At 38.5% G+C, this 19633-nt stretch overlaps 1 protein-coding gene across 3 annotated transcripts in view; it reads right to left on the bottom strand.

The window, feature by feature from the left end:
- UBE3D (ubiquitin protein ligase E3D) overlaps window positions 1-19633 on the bottom strand; it is an 85403-nt gene that overhangs the window by 27001 nt on the left and 38769 nt on the right. For all 3 annotated transcript variants that reach the window (XM_065681359.1, XM_065681361.1, XM_065681362.1), the window contains one exon: window positions 6420-6558. In XM_065681359.1, the coding sequence (XP_065537431.1) occupies window positions 6420-6558 (139 nt within the window). The remainder of the gene's footprint in view (window positions 1-6419; window positions 6559-19633) is intronic.

Below are 19633 nucleotides of genomic sequence, written 5' to 3'. Positions count from 1 at the left end.
ATCCCTGTTAGTTAAAACTAGAAAAAAGCACATAGCAGGCACTTTCATACTAATCTGCAAAAATCAAAACAGCTTTAGTTTGGGGGAAATAGGAGTAGCCAAAAGAGGCTGACACTAACCACACTTGGTTTCCTCACTGTAGATTACATTTTGTAAAACAGGTCAGTTAAGGGAAACAAATATGAAATTAAACAAATGGAAAATGGCTGTATTTCAACTGCAACATATTTGTAGCCGTTTCGCCATGTTACTGTCAGTGTTCATTAAGAAGTTTCAGAGACTTAAGAAGTCCACAAGCTTCAGAGAAATACTGAAGAACATCCCTGATTGTGGGAAAAAAAAAAAATCCTAAATGGATCTCAGCCATTGTCTCGAACATACTACAGAATATACATATTCAAATGTATGATGTGTTTTGTGATGCTAAGTAAGCAAGTAATACAGAGTGTCATCTTAGAAAGTGTTTAAAAACATAAGTTATTTTACTGCATAATTGGACTCAGTTACTTTTCCGGGATAGTTTAATAAAAGACACAATATTTTGAAAGCCACTTGTTCCCTCTTGATATTTTCATTTCTTATATCACTATTTCTCAAATCACTTTGAAACAAAGTAGCTCTTCCTCCTGTCTTTGCTGTTGTTCGACAGTGCTCCAAAAGAAGAGTCCAACCTAAAAGAACCTGTGGGAGTTCTCCAGCTCCAAATGCCCAGAACAGAAACAAAAGGAGGAGCTGAGCAGATTTATGTAAATTTTACTCAGCTGTTCACTTCAGAAAGGATTATCAGAAAACACATGTACATCTGCAAGTGTGCTCTGCAGCTAACCACTTTTTACAATAAACAAGTTCGAAAGTATTTTATATATATATATATGTATATATATATAAACATACGCACATATAAACCCCCAAAGTATCAATATTTAAAAAACCTGAGTATTAAGGCACACCTTTTGTTCAGAGCAGGTACAGACCTGAAAGACAGCAGTAATTTTGTATTCTGCCTTCCATGAGTCTGTTGAGTACTTTTGAGACACACATACTAGAGCCATTAAACTAGAATGAATACCATATTGATTCAGTCTTATGTTTTCTGAGCAACTTGCTACTCTGTATGTATAAATCTGTTGCTTTTAGGAATGACAGAGAACTCGACATGCTGCTCTATGAGAAACCTTGTTTTCTTCCCTCTTTTTTTTGGAAGCAAAGTAACTGCAAATGAGTTTTCCTTCGCAGACACCTCTAGAATGCTTACTGCAACAACAGAATGAGCACTTTTGGGTTTTCTTCTTAAACACTGGCTCTGCTTCTCTTAACCAAAGTGGACAGCACGCACCTGGTGGCATCGGGTGCAGCACCAAAGAATAACAAGGACTGTTTCAACTGAAATTTTGAAACTGCTCAGCAGTTCTCAATGACAATCTTCTTTCGATATCATACAACTCTAAAAGTAAAAAATAAAACCACTATTTATTTAACTCTGAGAGCTCTTGTTACAGTCTGTGGCCTTGTGAATAGTGCCTTGACACAGGAAGTAAAGTTTGGTTTCCCACAGTAACAGCAGTGTAAGAAATGTGCAGAACAGCCCCATATATCATCATAACAATTCAATATTCAAGACATTTTCTGTTCACTGTGCTTGAATTCAAAGAAAGAAGAGATAAGGTTAGCAAAACACAGCAGAGATTACTTGTCACTTTAAAGCATCTCCCCGTGTTAACTGTTCTGTGCTGTAGGCTCTAAAATACCAACAGACTGTGTTGAGGAGTAGCAGCTGAACAGTTCAGTGATAAAGTACATGATAACTCAAGTGGGTGTTAGCTATAAGTGCTTGCAAGTATTAAGAATAATACACAAAGTCGAGCCCAACTGTTCCTAAAGCAAAGGACTGACAGATCAGGTGGGTGGAGAGCCAGACAGATGAAGAATATAATAAGGTAACAGAGCTTCCCATGAAGTGTAATGGACCTGAAGAGAGAGCAACAAAACAATGCTCATAGCAAAGGCAAGCTAAAAAATATTTTAATCTTTTCTAGTAGTGAACTCCTCTCTCCCTTCTTACAGCTTTCTGTACTGCTACAGGATAAACATCAAGTGCCTCAGTGAATCCTATTCCCTTGATCTGAGACTCCTTTAGTCCAGGGTGAAGGATTACAAGCTTGGGAAGGTGCAAGTCAGGGCTGCGAATCCATGGTCCCCAGTAAATCCAGGAGCAGCCATCAACCAGCAAGAATCAGTCTACCCACTTTGGTCCCTCAGAGCTTCCAGGCTCAGGCTTCCTGAGATTTAATGCTCTACAGTACACCAGAACGATGCCAGTGTAACTGCACAGGTAAAATGAGAGATGAGCCGAAGACAATCTAGTACCAACGATCAGCAGCCTGGGAAGCTTAAAAGCTTGCTGCAGTGAGCAACTTAAACTCAGAAGAGCCATGTAATACAGTCAGCTGCTCCTCCTCTCTTCCAGGCTCCTCCAGGAACATAAATCACACTGAAAGATTTTCACAGGGTCAAAACGGAATTGAAAAGTGATTTCAAATATTATGTTACTAAGCAGTAGCACACCACTGGAAAATAAAATGTAATTTATAACTCAGCACAGTGTCTGCTAAGCTAGTCCCAGAGAGCACTTCTAGACCACGAAGCAGAACAGAGTTTATTACAGAGATGATTAGCAACTAAGCACATTTCCTTCATGTGCTTTTTACAACCTAAACATCATGCAGTCCGTATATATACCAACTAAAACTTTGGTTTGTCAGATCTGCATTATTGTAGTATAATACAGAGGGAGAGTAAATACAGTCTCAAAAAACACAGGGGTGTGGAAGGATCATTTTTGGCTACCTAATTAAAAACAATTGGAATTTTTAAAGTTATACTGATATGATATCAGGAGTTAATTTTTAGATCGGTACATATACAGCTGCCTGTTAGATGCATTTTCAAATACTGTACCAAAACACAAATCAAAGTGTCACTGGAATCTAGTGGTCCCTTTAGCTTGACACCACATGTCCCACAGTGGGAACACTTATGAAAGGAGAGAACTCTGCACTTTCTGGGGTCATTTTCCTTCTAATTCCCCTAGCATTCAGATGCCAGCATTCAGCTTTGAGAGACTGGCCTCCTGTTGGACAAGACTGCCATGTGTGGATAATGGGAAACTGTGCAATTGTTTTCAGTTCAAATACAAGCGTTATTGTAACACAGAATTAAAATGTTTTAATTTTTTTCTAGACCACTGCTCGGTCTAGGTCTACCACAAAATAAAACCAGTTTTTGTCATTTTGCCATTACTCCATTAAGACACATGAAATATCAGTTTTCAATTAATGGCCTTTTATTATCCTGTTTGACTCACAATCTTCACTATTTTGGATCCAGAGGGATCTTATGCTCAGGCAACAGCACAATTTAATATCATTATTCAGGCTCTCTACAGACCGTGACAACTTCTTGTAAGAAAAATAATGAAAAACTAGGACATGTAATTCTAATATCTGCTGTATAGAAAGTGAACACGAGTACAAAGAAATAAGCCAGGAAAAAAAAAACCAAACAACAAACTGATAAGGCTGACAGATCTTTGTAAAGGATCAGTGAAAAGCTTGGGCAAACTTTGTTTCTGCTTCATGAATTCACACGCTGAGATCCAAACAAGGCTTGTAAGGATGAAAATAAATAAAACAATATTTTCCTGGACAGTGTTTGCCCTCCAGGACAAACACTTTGTGATATTGACTGTCTGGCAAGGAGAGTGAAAGCTGGAGCCAGAAGTTTATCAAAACAGCCATTTTCCTTACCTCCCACTTGGCAAAATATAACACTCCCTTAGCAGAGTGGGCTTCAGACCTTGTGCTTTTCCGAAATGAATTTTTGCCTTTTGTGTTGCTATGAAAGCACAGACACTGGGAATCAGCTCAAAATGTAGTCTCTTTAGCCTGAAAACATGTTCGCAGCCAGGTGTGGACATTGTCACATCACCTACTTTGCCATACAGGCAGGCAATCCAAGACCTGCACAGGCCACTGCTGGAAGCCTGGAAGCTGTCCCACACAGTATTTCAGTTTACCAAAGCACTGTGATGTTTCCTTTCAGCTGTTCCACTGAAATTTGAGTTTGAAAGGCTGTGTCAGAGGATCTCTAGGGGATTGTCATGGTTTAAACCCAACCACAAACCTCGTCCACTCACTCTCCCCACTTCTTGCCCTCCCCCTGCTCCTGGAGGGACGGAGAGGAGAATCGAAAAGAATGCAACTCCCACGGGTTGAGATAAGAACAGTTTAGTAAGTAAGGTATCACACAGATCACTACTGCTACCACCAATAATAATAATGATAAAGGAAATAACAAGAGGAAAGAATACAACACCTCAACACCAGCTGACCAATAACTCGCCCCACTCCCCCCAGCTGAGCACCGACTGATACCTCGTCCAACCCTGCCGACCCTCTACCCCTTCCGGGTCACTCCAAGTTACATCCTGGCCATGACGTGCTGTGGTATGGAATACCTCTTTGGCTAGCTTGGGTCAGGTGTCCTGTCTCTGCTTCCTCCCAGCCTCCCCTCCTCCCTGGCAGAGCACGAGGCTCAGAAAGTCCTTGGCCAGACCAAACATTCGAGCAGCAATTGAAAACATCGGCGTTATCAGCACTGTTCCCAGGCCAAAAGATCAAAACACAGCACTGTACTAGCTCCTAAGAAGGACAAAAATGACTGCTGCTGCTCAACCCAGGACAGGGATGCATGGGGACCTCATACCCATGAATGACATAACCCTACCCCTGACTTGTTTCCATGACATGCATGGTGGGCCTCTATAGCAACAGCTCATTTCCTCAAGGAAATGAGGCTCATGAAGCTAAAATGACCCAGGAGCAATGAAGCACAATCATGGACAGAATGACAAGGAAAAAGAAAAGCCTGGTGTTTTGTGTACTCTGAAGTAAACCCATTCCTGAATGCACCGATTCATATCTTGAGCACTTGACAGTCATTTATCATTTCTTACCTCTACCCAGATATACAAACCAAAGTAAAGCCTTATCGTACAACCTGCGACTCAGTATGAACAGAAACAAGACAGGACATACAGCCTTAGGATATGCTATCCTATCATGGGTAGAGAAGAGAAAACTTTACCACAGATAACTGGCAATGTAATGAACAAGGAGTACACTCTCCCAGATTAAACAACCAAAATTCTCACTTCTTAGCAGGAAAAGTTGACAACTTGAACTGGCTAATCCTTGAAACCTGTAATTTTTGTGATCTCATTCTGCCAGCATCCAAGTGATTCTTCAATTTTATGGCCACTGAATGTACAACCCAATAACAATTCTGACCTTGGATATTAAAGTAGCATGTCAAAATGACCAGTGGCTGCTGCCAAGAGATCACCATACACAGATTCACCGTTCACAAGTTCACAAGATGCAAAGGCAGCAGACAACGCAGGTCCGTACTTCTTTCCTAACATCTTGGCATCTTTTCAGCAGTTGTACATCAGTGTAACTCTAGTAAAACCAATTACTTGATTTTGGTTTATGACCACATTCTTTCTGGCTCCAAAATTCTACAAAAAGATTATTTTTCAGCAAATATACTTCAGGAGCACTAATTAAATGTGTCTTAACTGGGAGTATGGACAAATAGAAGCTAACAGATTTCACACTATAAACTGTTTAGGACACTCAGTCCCACTAAGATGACGATTCTGTAGCTGTCAAAACAAACACAGTTTCAGGTATGCGTACTGCTCAACAGCCTTAAATTTACATCAGTACATAACTGATGGACTATGTAACTACAAGGGAAGACAGAACCACCATAAAAAGGTTGAGTTGCTATATCATATCATCATGAATTGAGATGTCTGTGTATTTCATTTGTAAAAATCGAATGTCTTCAGACACATGATAAACACAAATCACAATTTAACATGCGTGCAACAACGTTTTCTTGGGAGAAATTCTCTGACTGCTGAGAAGTTCAGCAGTAACACACAGAAGAACACTGGACAAAATTGTGAATGATTCACTCCTGATTTCACAGGATTTCGCCACAGGAAATCTTTATTTTTAGCAGAAGATTTTATTTTTCAAGCCAACAAGATTTTGCTTAATGATTCTATCTATTCCAGCCTAAGTTTCATGAAATTTCTTTAAACACCTAATTTAATTTAAACAGCGATTCACTGTTCAAAAATCCAATGACATTTCCTGCCTTGGTCTACATTTAATACAATTGAAAGAAACAGAACTCTACAAGAAGTTTTCCATTGCTATATTTAATATAATGAAGAGTAATGCAACTACTGAAGACAAACCTTTACTCTGAAAAGGTTTATGGGCCCCAGGGATCTCTCTTTTTCCTAGACGTAACACCTTTATATTGAAATAGCAGCTGTTCCTCACCTGAAAAGAGTTCATGCATCGAAGTGAAGGTGGCAGAGAGGTGGTACTCAAACCCAGTATCAGCAGTAATTCCAAACATGTTTCTGATGGAAACTTTAAAGGATGAACTCCAATATCATTTTCCCAAGCATCAGCAAGCCTATAAAATTTAAAAAACAAAACCAACAACTTTTTCATTATCTTAAAACATATCCAAATCCCAAGTTTCAAATAAATATTAGAACATGTGATAGTAGTGTGATAAAAGATTCTCTTCACATTTTCCTTGTGAAAGGCACAGATTGGTGTGTTTTACCAGAAGCACCGGATGCATTTAGAGTAACTTATCCATAGCACCAATCTTAGGAAAAGATATATAATGCAAAAGGAAAGCCCAGCAGGCATTAGAGCAATCCCATCATGTTTCTAATTCAGAGTTTGATTATTTCTGAACAAAATTTCATCTACCACTAGCAATTTCCCATCAGATATTGCTTTTACATATAGAGTATTCTACAGAGAACATAATGCCTCTGTTTTTAATTTTGTTTCTAGAAAGAAGAATGTCCTTTCACTTTTGAAAAGACAGAAGGTCAGGTGTGACTTTCGAAATTGATGTTTACGATGCTCTCACTGGAATCTTACTAACATTCTATATCAAGCAAAAACTCAATCCCTGTTCATTTTATACAGCTTTCTGCTTTAGAGAGATAAAAAGAATTAATATTTCTGGAGCTAGTCATAAAAACATTCTGAAAGCACATTTCTATAAACTGTTCCTGCTACCACATGCTGAAAAACAAGATTACTTAAACAAGATTAACTCAAAACACAAGAATGTTCCACTTCCTATTGTTCAGGCTTGTTTCTTCCTTAATGCACAAACTGTCAGACTGATCAGTGATCCAGTTAGTTTAATTATTTTATCTGAGCAGCTAATATCAGATACTCCAGAGCAAGACAGATGCCAATTATTCTCAGCAGATCTGAGAGCATCACTTTGGAAGACAGTCCTTGCCTTCCATGTCCAAGACTTCACAATTTCAATAAATAATTTTAGCATCAGCTTTCACTTTCAAATTCCTCCAGCTCTTCTGGAAAGACATTAATCTGACTTAACTGCCACTTGTGAACATATCAGCTTCTTTTAATGTCCTATCGAGAAATAGGTGCATTTTTTATTAAGCACCCAGAAGAGCAGGCACCACTCTAACATTCAGCATGGTGAAAACTGAGCAAATATTCTCTTCACAATATCTAGGTCTTTCTGGATGGCTCTCATTCCAGTTTTGCAAAACCACCAATTCTCTATAAAGTTCTACTTCTTAGATACAGGCTTGCATACATGGGTTTTGTACGTATGCTTCCATTATTGACTCTTCATAGTACCTTCTTGGCATATTCTAGAAGATGTTCTACGTAGCATGATTTATGCATCTTTCTTCAAAGAATGGGTGTACTTTTACTTTGTTACCTCCATTTGGCCTCTTGAATTTTAACTGTTTTTTTCTAATCTTTACATTTTTTCCTCCTTCCTCATTTACCTATGGGTATGTAAGAATCCATTTCTGCTTCAACATACAGAAGCAAGACCCATAATGCACACAAGGTCAGAGGGGCTTCCATCTCCCCAAAACAAAGAGTGCTTTCTCTCACTCTTATTTTTTTATCACCGATCAAAACCAAAGACAATTATATCACTTCTAAATTACCAAATGTACCATGTCTTTTCTCAACCCTCATAGGAGTGAGTGGGTCACTTTGACATAAGGAGGTCTAAACCGTACATGATAAGGAGAAAAGCAGTCTGGGCTAGGCACCCTCTGGTACTTCTAATGTCAGTGCATCATTTAAGGACTCCACATAAGGCTGAGACCATACCAAAGGACAGAGGCCAAAACCTGTCACGCATTAACAGCTAACAGCCTTCATGAAATGTAGTATGTCACTGGACACTTATACTGTGGAAGATGGATCTGGAAAATCTGTTTAAAGATAGCACAAACCCCGCCCCCCCCACCATCTACTAGGATAGAAAGGTGAGCAGTTTAGAAGATAAATGGAGTAGTTTCACTACTGAAAGGTACAAGACCACAGTTAAACCCCAGATATTTTGTCTGTATTGAAAGGAAGCAGGATTCTTTTAAAAGACTGCAAGTGGCCAATTCCAGAAGAGACAGCTTTGGCCAGTCCAGAGATTCTGCAGATGCTCCTTAAGGAGCATCTAGCTTTAGATGATGAGCACTGAGCAGCCAGTAACCAAGGAGTCTTGTTAACTGTAATCCAGAACTGAGTTTCATATTTCAGTCTCATATGCTAACTTCATTTCTACACATAATTAGAAGCTTACCTTTATATATTCCTTACTACGTCTTTGCTCTACGTTTTGTTACAATCTTGTCTGGTGTTACAGGTAAACTGAGGCGAAGATAGCAAAATTGAGGCTTTCCATTTTTCAGAGATCAGCAAGTCTAAACAAAGCACTGTGCAGGCTTCAAACACAGCTAGAGACTGAAGATTGGAGGTGATATCCTAAGATTCTGGGTCCTGGGGAAGGTGTTTTCACAGACTAAGACCCTCTCTGTAAAGAAACTTTTCAGAACTCCAAGCAACATTCCAAACATCACAAATTATTTTAGCACCCTGAATCTATTCTTGTGCTTTGACTTGAGGGTTTTTTGGAGCTGCCTCCTCATTTTCAAGTCCAACCCTTCCAGCCCTGAGACTGCACAAGGACTTTTTTTGTGTGTGTGTGTCTGTTTGTTTATTTGGGGAAAGACTGTTTGCATAAAGACATCTAATTATATTGCAATTCTTGTTTATTAATGGCTTAGTTATTAGTATTTCCTGAAACAATGCCAGTGTATTCTCTTATTACAAACAAACCATGTGTGTCCTAGCACTTACTGCTCCAAGCACACTCATGTTAGGAATTAGTCTTTACTACTTGTCATTTCACAGCATTTAACACAAGTGGTTGTGGGAAGTCACTGCTTTATTAGATCATTTCTCTTTGTTCTTATTTATCCCTATTACTCTTGGGAGCATTTTTCCATACTCTTCATTGTAGAAGAAGGAGAACAATGCTTAAAAAAGAGGCAAAACAAAACACACACACACACCTGTTTTTTCACCTTAGTATCACAAAACTTTTTTGCATAGGGAGGGTTGTCTCAATTCCAGTGCAGGTAAGGAGACTAACTTCTTTATGTTTACTGAAAGAGTCAGACTGCCTGATAGTGCTCCTCAGGAGAGTGAGCACCCACGGAGGACAACCTAGCCCATCTGCTCAGTGCTTCCTCCCAGCCCAATCCCAAATGCCAGCAGCCTGAGCTGGCTGAGAGTTCCTCTGCCATGAAAATAAATGTGTTTTGCTCTCCCAATCTTGAAAAAAGAAAAATCCAATTTGATACTAAAATAGGACAAATTGTCAGAAGGAGTTTTTGGGAGGGCTGAGGAAAACAGGTACAAAGCCAGCAGGACTCAGATGTGCACTTGGTAACTTTGGATGCAAACAGGACTTTGCATGCATTTGCCCTCCTCCCCTGCTCCTTAATACCTTTACTCCGCAACGAATTAGTGCTTCTAACCTTCCCTTGAGAGAAAACAGGCTGGGCCAAACCTACTCCTTTTGTGAGTAAAAGCGGAACTCAGCATAATTCCCAGAGAGCACAGCACAGCTTGCCATGCTGGCTGAAAGGAGTAAGAGGGAGGTGAGACATTACCTGGAGGGAGTTAAGGTTAACAAGAGAAATAATGCTATTTTATGTTCTTCCTTCTGCAAGCATTCAACTTTTCAACATTTCAAAGAAGCCTTGAAATTCTGGACTTCTCAGTCTGACAAAAAAATTATGACCATGAGTATCAAATAAAATTCATTAATTCTACACAGGTTCCCTAAGTCATAGCAGGGCACAAAACTGCATCTACTTTGGACTAACTTTATGACAAGGAAAATCTCACCACTACATATTGACCTTGACAGTGTTTGAGGGAGATGTGAGTCAGCTTTAGAAACCAGGCATTAAAAAAGTAAGATGTAGTAAAACATACTCAGTAAAATGGTCCAAACTAGGAGCATACTCTGAGCTAGGAAAAGGACATGTCAGAGTGAATTTTTTCACAGCACATTAAATCCACCTCTGTAAATCATCATCATCCTGTTTTGCCTGCCAGTGATCTTACCAACAGGAAAACCCAAATCATTCTAAGCAGCCTGTCTGTCACTCCATCCTTCCCATTTTCTCCTTCTTTTCTTTACCTCACTCCCTTTCTCAGAACTTTTAAACCTCTTAACCTATTTCAACCAAAATTTCTTAAGAAATTTCATCTTTTCCTCAGTGCTCGAGTAGTGAGGAGAAATCCACGTTAGTGAATACATTGAGAAACACTGCTGACAGAGCTCAGCAACAGACATTTACCTGGCGATTATATGAGCATAAACATCAAGTGATGTTTACCTAGCACAACATTAGCATAAACTCAGTAATACAACATTTCTATCTATCAAAACCAATTACTATAAGCGAAGTAAACGTGTACTTCACAGCTTACCATACTCCCTAATGAGTAAGCCCAATTGAAAGACTTGATGCTTCACTCAATTATGTGGGTTCAGAACAAGTGGAAAAGAAAACCTTTATGTTTGGGGGCAGGAAGAAGGGTTGGTAATGGAACTGATCCCCAGTAAGACCAAGAGTCAGAGCTCTTCTCAGTGTTAACAAAACTTGAAATACAGCCTCTACAGATTAAAGTGACACCTCCAACAACCCCCTTCTGTTCCATCTACAAGATATACAGCAGTCTCATCCAAGAGAAGACAACAGACATAAGAGTAAAAGATAGAACTAAAACTTTCATATAACTTTCATTTTGAGAAAGACAGAACCACTATGATGAATGCTAATCAAGCTGCTTAATGTATTTCTGGCATATATTTCAGAACGGAATTAAAGTAGTACAGAAAGTGATCAGAGTAAAATTCTACTCAAGGAGGAAGATACTTGGCTACTGTGATAGATGCTGGTATGAAATAATTATGTGCTAAACTGTCAGAAGGGAGCATTCAAAACAAGTAAGAAATAAAGATGAAAGGCTGAGACTATCTTCCCCTTTGTCCTTTTCAATGCTTTCTCTATGGAACAGGTTGCTTGAAAGAGAAATTTCGAACACTGTATGATTGTCACATTCCCATAATCAGTAAGTGAAACTTTGATAGCAATATGTGAAAGATGTTTTAAAAAATGAAGCGGTATTTTCAAAGCTGATGATAATGGGAAATCCAGGGAAATCTGGATTTCTATTAAATAAAAAAAGCAAATGTTACCTGAAATCCAGCCAATTAATTCTGAAAGCAGAGATGAGCAAAACTTGAAAACAATTACTCATATAAGACTATTACTCCCCCAGCAGAAGTAAATGATCACAATGTTTTCAGATAAGCACACCTGATCCAGTGTACTTCAGAGAATGGTATTTCTCCACTGCTCATTATGGAATCGATCCAAATGAATTGTTAAAATGCCTATGTAAGTCAGAGTAACATTTCAGTTATGAGTAAATGTACCAACTTACTTAAATGCATAAGGTTTAAGACACCAAAATAATGAAATAAATTTACTTCATAATTACTTAAGTACAAGCAAACACACACAGTTGTTCATCAGCTCATGGTACCCACCCATAATGTCCTGAATTTGCAAAACCCATAATATTCGCAGCATATCAGTGAAGCAAGAGAAATCCTTGTATTTCAAAACCAGGAAAAAATTATAAAGATTCTCTCAAGGCTTTGAAAAACTGGACCAGACTTCTCACTCGACTGTATTTCTTTCAAAAGAAGCTGTTTCCACCAGTGCTAAGGCCATTTATCAGCACTAATCAGCTTCCACCATGCATGAGATGCACTTCAAAATGGAACTGTCAGCAACAGACAAAGCAAGTCTGTGTTTGAAGAGGAATGGCTAAGCCCTTTTTTCCTTTCCAGAACACCACCATCACCACCTCTGATCTACAAGGCTATTTCTAGAAATACATAAACCTACTGTAGTCTGCAGAGATCAAAACTGGAAAATCAAAAAAAGCTCTTACTTAGAGCACTACTCAGTATTGCTACCAAGGCACTGAATTAACTTCACATGTTTAGTTATGACTTAGGTAAATGCACTCTGCATTCAGGGCTCCAAATGCTCTGAAACCCTCAAAGGAGACTACCGTGTTAGCTATGGCTTCAGCGTTTTGCTCAATCAAGGCTGTGCTGAAGAACCTGATACAAAAGCTTACAGAAGCTCAGCCCTAACTTTCTGAGTTCACTGAATGTTGTTAAAGCTGCCTTTTCCGCAAGCTATAGCTCTGATATAAATGACAGATGACTTTACTGAGCCAAAGGACAAACCTGCAAAATTAAATAACTACTTGTAAAAAATGATTTACTCTAAAAACAATTCTAAATTATAGTTGATGATTTCTCTATATACTTAATATACTGGAAGGCTAAGTTATTTATACTTTTAATTATCCTTGCAGTGATCTAAAAATGACATAAAAATCAATGCATGCTCATTAGCTACTGAATTCTTGCCAAAATGTAGATAATATGGAGCAGTAAGAAGTGCAGTGCTTCCACAGCCTACAGCAACTGCCTTTGGAAAAACACTTTCTTTACAGAATCACTGCTGCCCTCCTAAAGCAAACATCTGTCGTCTTGTTCTAACACTGTTCATTATTCATCCTCAACAGCTGGGAGTGTCAAGCGTGGGTTTTGAGCAAACCTTCCCTAGGATCTTTACTAGTTGCATGGTATCCCCAAATCAACAGGTACTAAATTTCCTGTAGGAGACAAAAGAGTGAAGAATGGAAATTTAACTCACCCATGTCCTTGCAAGGAAATGAGCGAGAAAAGAGGAACATATCAAGGAAAGTTAGAAGACAAGACAGCAGTGATCCAGGGACTCACATGAGAAGGTGCTTTTTTAGATTTATTGTAATGTACTACAGTGGCCAGCATCAGAAGCTCAACTCTAAGATTTAAATGTCTTTTTTCACTGCATCATTATAGAGAGAACATGAAGGCTTATTTAACTGAACTTCCACACTTCCAGGTAGTCTTAAATACTCTCTCCTGTAAAGCCTTCTTGTCACAAAGATGCTGATATATAATCCTTATGATAAATTTACATCTTATACATAGTACATATACTTTAATACAACATATTATATATTAAATATACATATCAATTAATATTATACAATTATGCATACTTGTATAAATTATTAAAAATAGATATAATAGGTGCATACACAAACACACAACCATTAATACGAGTCTTTGGTCTTTTTTCTGAATAATGTATATTTTGAACGGAAAAACTATGTATTTCTGGAGTCTGGTCAAAAAGTTATCTAAAAAACAATTCAGCAGGTTTAAAATACCTTATTCTACAAAATGTAAGTCCTTCTTGAACTTTCAGTCTGTCACCATTTGAAAAGGAGAAGTTATTTAATGCCAATAAAAATGGCTTATAAAGAAAATTCAAATTTAACCTCACCAGAGTACTGTCTGCCCATTACCATAACATTTTTCAAAAGGGCTGACATAAGAAGTATCAAATGTTCTTGTAATATTTCAAAGGTCCTTTTAAGTAAAATTATGCTATTTGCTCCAATGCTTTTGTGATTTAAAATAGATACTCACATACAGTTTTCTTATTTCTAACTCCAATATGTAGCACAGACTAAACAACTCATGCTAAAAGATACATTAAAAGGCAGCAGATTAAATGATCTTGTTTGCATTAGGCAAATGCATAAAAATATAAACTACCTAAATTTATGTATTTAAAATTATTTTACTACTTCTTGACATGCTTTGATTATTTTAAACTATTTAAGGGAAGTCTATAGTATTTAAGGCTGTCTATCTCAATCAGTACAAGCACAAGCCAAATTCTCTTCCTTTTGCTTCCAACCAACATTTTCATTACACTCAACTGTCCTATATTAACTTAAATGTAACTACATTGGTTTTGGGACAGTTATTAAAAAAATGCTGTTAGCACAGATGAAGCCTGTGTATAGCCCACAGAATCACAGAATTAACCAGGTTGGAAAAGATCTTTAAGATCAAGTCCAACCGTTACCCAGGACTGCCAAGTCCACCACTGAACCATGTCACTAAGGGCCTCATATACATGGTTTCTGAAACCTTCCAGGGATGGTGATTCCACCACCTCCCTGGGAAGCCTTTTCCAATGCTTGAAAACCCTTTTGGTGAAGAATTTCTCCCAAATATCTAATCTAAACCTCCCCTGGTGCAGCTTGAGGCCGTTATCTCTTGTCCTGTCTACTTATTACTTGGGAAAAGACACCAGCCACCTCCTCTCTTTGTTCTCCTTTCAGGTAGTTATAGAGAAAGATGAGGTCCTCCCTGAGCCTCTTCTTCTCCAGACCCAGTTACCTCAGCCGTTCCTCGTAAGACTTGTGCTCCAGAGCCTTCACCAGCTTTGTTGCCCTGGACCTGATCCAGCAACTCAATATTTCTCTTGTAACAAGCGTCCCAGAACTGAGCACAGGAAAGTGGTGAAGGGCAAAACCAGAAAACCCAAACCTGTTAGTATATCGTGCCAAGACAGGCAAGGTTGTTTATACGCAGATTATCCCTTTGAAGCACAGAAAGCTATCTCAACATAATGCAACTTTTGCATGGAAATAAATCTTGAGATTTTAATCCCACCCAGGAGTGACTTTGCCTTGGAGCAAGTAATTTCAAAGTAATGCTCAACAGACTTCTCCAGACTAAAGATTTTTGGGTGTTCACCAACTGCTTTGCTATATTACCTTCCTTCCTCCCTCCAGCTGCCTGCTATGCAATTTGAAAAGCATTAAGTTGCAACCTGTATCACGCATAAAATATTTTTATTCCACTGCAAAACAGCACCAACTGTACAGTCTCTGCAGAAGATGAAACAGAATTTCAGCTGCAAGAATCACTGAAATAAAGCTTAAACATCACAGGGAAGGACTGGGTGTTCATCTATGCCGCAACATTTAAGTTGAAGATTCATAATACCTAAAATGAATGTATGAAAAGCTAAATCAAGCAACAACGCCTAAAGCAGACTTACGTTCAGTGGGACACCCAGATGCATGGGACCATGAACACTTCCAAATACACTAAATTTAAAATTCATGACAGTAATCAAACCATGTACAGATGGTCAGTAGTATAACTAAGACATTATCATCTTTATTTTGTTTCAGCACCAGGTAAGCAAAAATAGGCTCATCATAGAATGAAGGGAAAGGAATTTCAATTTTGTAGGAACTGACCTTGCATATCAAATCCCAAGCCTGCCAGATACTTCCCAGGATATGTTCTACTAGCAGTGCATACTCCATAATAGCAACTGCTATGAGAAGAAATTCTTTCTTCATTCAGAGAATCATAGATTTATAGATTATTATAGATTCATAGAATCACAGAACCATAAAATGGTTTGGGTTGGAAAGGACCTTAAAGATCATCTACTTCCAACCGCCCTGCCATGGACAGGGACACCTTCCACTACACCAGGTTGCTCAAAGCCCCATCCAACCTGGCCTTGAACATTTAAAGGGGTGGAAAATCCACAACTTATCTGGGCAACGTGTTCATCTACAACATAAAGAGTTTCTAACAAAAGCTGAAGCTGTACAAGCAGAAAATAGCAGCAAACTTCTTCCATTACAATGAGGTTATCCTTTTAGAACATCTCACTGAGGAATACAAGCTCATAGAGAAAACTGCTCCTGCTGGGCTTGTGATGCTTAAACATACATAGACATAATAGGAAGAAAACATAGTAGCCAGAACTAAACAGATTCACAATGTATTTTCTTGAAACTACTTTTTTTTAAATTCCCTACATCATTTTTGCCTAGCTGGGTGCAAGAGCAGAACTCGCATGCTAATTCAGAAGTTCTACAAAACCAGGAAAAGCACAGGAGCTTAGCTCTTGCTGGGTATTGCCTTAAGTTTGCTGTGACTGCTCTTGAACATTCACGCCATGCAGAATCACTGGCCCAGATCCAAAGTACAATGTAATTGCAGACTTCTCAGCAGCAAAGCAACATGGTCCCACTAAAAGTAGAAGCAAATTAATCTCATAAAAACTGCATGGTCAAAGCTTTAGAATGTGCTTCTTCACTTTAATGGTTGTGTTAAGGCTTTAAGCTGCAGGTTTTGAATGTCTTACAGAATCCCAGGTGGAAAGAAGTCAAACAATTTTTCTGAAAACAATAAAGACCAAACTGCTGTAGCCAGATTACTGCTGATAGTTCACCATCGTGGAGCCATGATGGCACTGCTGATGGTCATCACCATCTAGACTAGCAACAGTTCTGCTATGATTCTAGACTGCAGTTTTCTTGGATATGCCTACAGCTCAGAATGAAGGAATAGCTTTGCCTGCTCCTTAAAATACTTTTCTTTACCTTTTGCACATCTTGATTCCTTCCTGGATACATCTTACTCTAAATTAGAACAGATGGCTCTTAATTTCCTTAATGCATGGCAATAACTGTAGACTACTGTGCTTGGGTTAGATGCTGAGGACACAGAGCAGTGTGCTACTGACCTATTGCTAAAAGCCTGACTGGTACCATCTTACTTATAGGGAATAACAAACGTGAGCAGCAGCATCAATGACCTAAAAAGCCTCCCTTCCCAGCATGTATCAACCAAGGACTCCAATTCTGAGGTTACTTTTTTTTTTTTCTCTTTCTTTTAAACCTTCCAACACTTCAGGTATGTAGAAAAATAAGGACCACTGCCCTGGCAAATAGGAGTAAGCCTCTTTTAGTAACTCTTATTTTGTGAAGAGTAGAAGTGCACAGTAAGGCTGTAGGAAAACAAAGTACTATGTAAAAGCTCCTTCACAGCCACTGGTGACATCGATATGGTTACCCTACAGTAAATGCAAAGTAATTCCAGATAACTCCTCTTGAAAGACTCATGTAATTTTGAGGAAACATTTCCATTTGCTTATGGGATATAGATGTCTGGTGGACCTGGTGTCCTCCTCAGCAGCCTCTTCTTGTAATTGTTTTCAACCTATATTTTTTTCTGATCAGAAACATTAACAAGGATGCTCTCCTCTATACAGCCATCTGTTTGATAACAATTGTTCTTTCTCCTGGGCTACACTTCCACCAAACTCTCATACAGCAATGATTTTACAGGCTCTTTCCTCCCTCCTTTCCCTCCCACAGGTTGGAAACTCCAATGAAAACACTGGAGAAAACATTGGAAGACTCAGGAGGAAGGTGTATTTATCAATACTGGCATGTCTTGAGTTTTGAATTCCCAGGTGCTATCAACAATACTACTCTCCCGAGGAGCCTTTAAAACTCTTCATGAAATTATAACTTTAATTTAAAAGTCATCATAATGAGGTGTTAAATTGCAGAACATAAAATATGTGGTATCAAGTATCTTATCACAAATACAAGGGCATTTTACCTCAAACAGAAAGTTTCCCTATGTACAAATACTATGTTCAGTATCTGAGAATTAATTAGCACCATGTAAAATGTGAAAGGTTGATCAAAAGTCAATCAAAAAGCCCAAATCTACCATTAAAAACAGTGGCAAGGAACATGAAATATAAAGTTAAATTTCTGAACTACTTCAGTATGAAAGGTTCCAAAACCCCTTGAGCAGACTGCTAAGACTCACTGAAGGTCAGACGCTTAAGAAAGAGAAGACCTATGTCATTTGAAATTGTATTTAATTCACTTCAGTTCTCACAGCCAATTCTCAGATGAGCAAATTATTCAAAAGTTTAAAGCTAGAGACAGCAAAGACAACTTAGCTTTCAAGGAGGAGGAGAACACCTCATAATGAAAAAAGGGGCAGTGAACCAAGGCACACCACTGTAGCAAGGCATTTTATTAGTGTATCTGTTTCAAAAGAAACTAGTATACAATGTCCAAGATCTCAGGACAACAACCTACCATTCTCAACCTCCTATAATAGTTCTAAGCATCACAAATGCAAGTACAAGAATTACTTTATTTCAGCTCCTAGTTTCAACTGTGATTGACTTGTTTTCCAGTTTCATCTGTTTGAAGTTCTCCTTTGCTCACCAAGACATTACTGAAGTCAGTCAAAAAATACTTGGCTTACTTGCCCAAAACAGCTACCAGATGATTTGCAAATTGGTAAATATGATTAAAATATCTACAGAGTAGCTGCAACTGTCATGTGTGCCCAATTTCAATATCCATTATTGACAAAAATCTCATATCTCAAAAAAAAAAACCCAAACAAACAGTTCAAGAGATGAAAGATAATGGCTTAGCGCTTTGTCAGATTTGAAGATTATTTTACCAAATCTGCATCCAAAAAAGCAGAATTTTATATATATATATATTTATATTTAATCATTCTATAACAAGTAAGGTGAATACAATGATGTTCCAAGACAATATTCCCAGTACTTACTGAAACAAAACCTAATTATTATCTGGGGCATGGGAGAGATTACATATTCCTGTTGTATCTACAGTATAAAAATACATTCACAAGCTGCTTAAAGGCCAGCACTTGTAGTTTCATCAGTCATCTAGAACATTTATGCGCCTGAATCCTCTCATACAATATTCAGTGTCACTGCTTGTAAAAATGGGAATACCAGTCCCAGCCACATTCAGGCTCATGGTTTTTCCTCAATGCTTTTTTAGGATGGTGCAGCCTGCTTACCTGCAGACTGCCCCGTGCAGACTGCCAGTGAATGTAAACTCTTTCAGAGGAATCTCACTGAACAGCTTTTCAGAGCTAGTTGTCAGAATGCCTTGATGAACAGGGACCTTTGCAAAGAAAAGGAAGTATATTTTCTCACTTACAGTTCCAAATCAGGTTTCTGACACTGGCAACATAAAATTAACCTTTGCTAAGTAACTTACACCCTTAGGCATTGCAACAAATGTGCAATGATGCAGACTCTTCTGGCAGTGTGTGGGAATTTAAGTCTGAGGATGAAATACCCTATACAATAGCATCTGGACATGCCAGCAGAAGTGGTGAACTCAGTTTCCTGAGACGGCAACATTGCTGTGTCTGATCCTTCAGCTGTGCTTCTGAATGATTTACAGAATGGAAATCACGTATTAACTCTGAAATGCTGGCAGAGGAGCACTTTTAGAGATTTGTGATAGGAAGTCAGAAGCAAAGCTTAATTCAAAACAGCAAATGCTGA

This window comes from Lathamus discolor, chromosome 5 (assembly GCF_037157495.1).
Source record: "Lathamus discolor isolate bLatDis1 chromosome 5, bLatDis1.hap1, whole genome shotgun sequence".
NCBI lineage: Eukaryota > Metazoa > Chordata > Aves > Psittaciformes > Psittacidae > Lathamus > Lathamus discolor.
The sequence above is the reverse complement of the archived record's forward strand: the minus strand, read 5'-3'. Positions and strand labels throughout refer to the sequence as shown.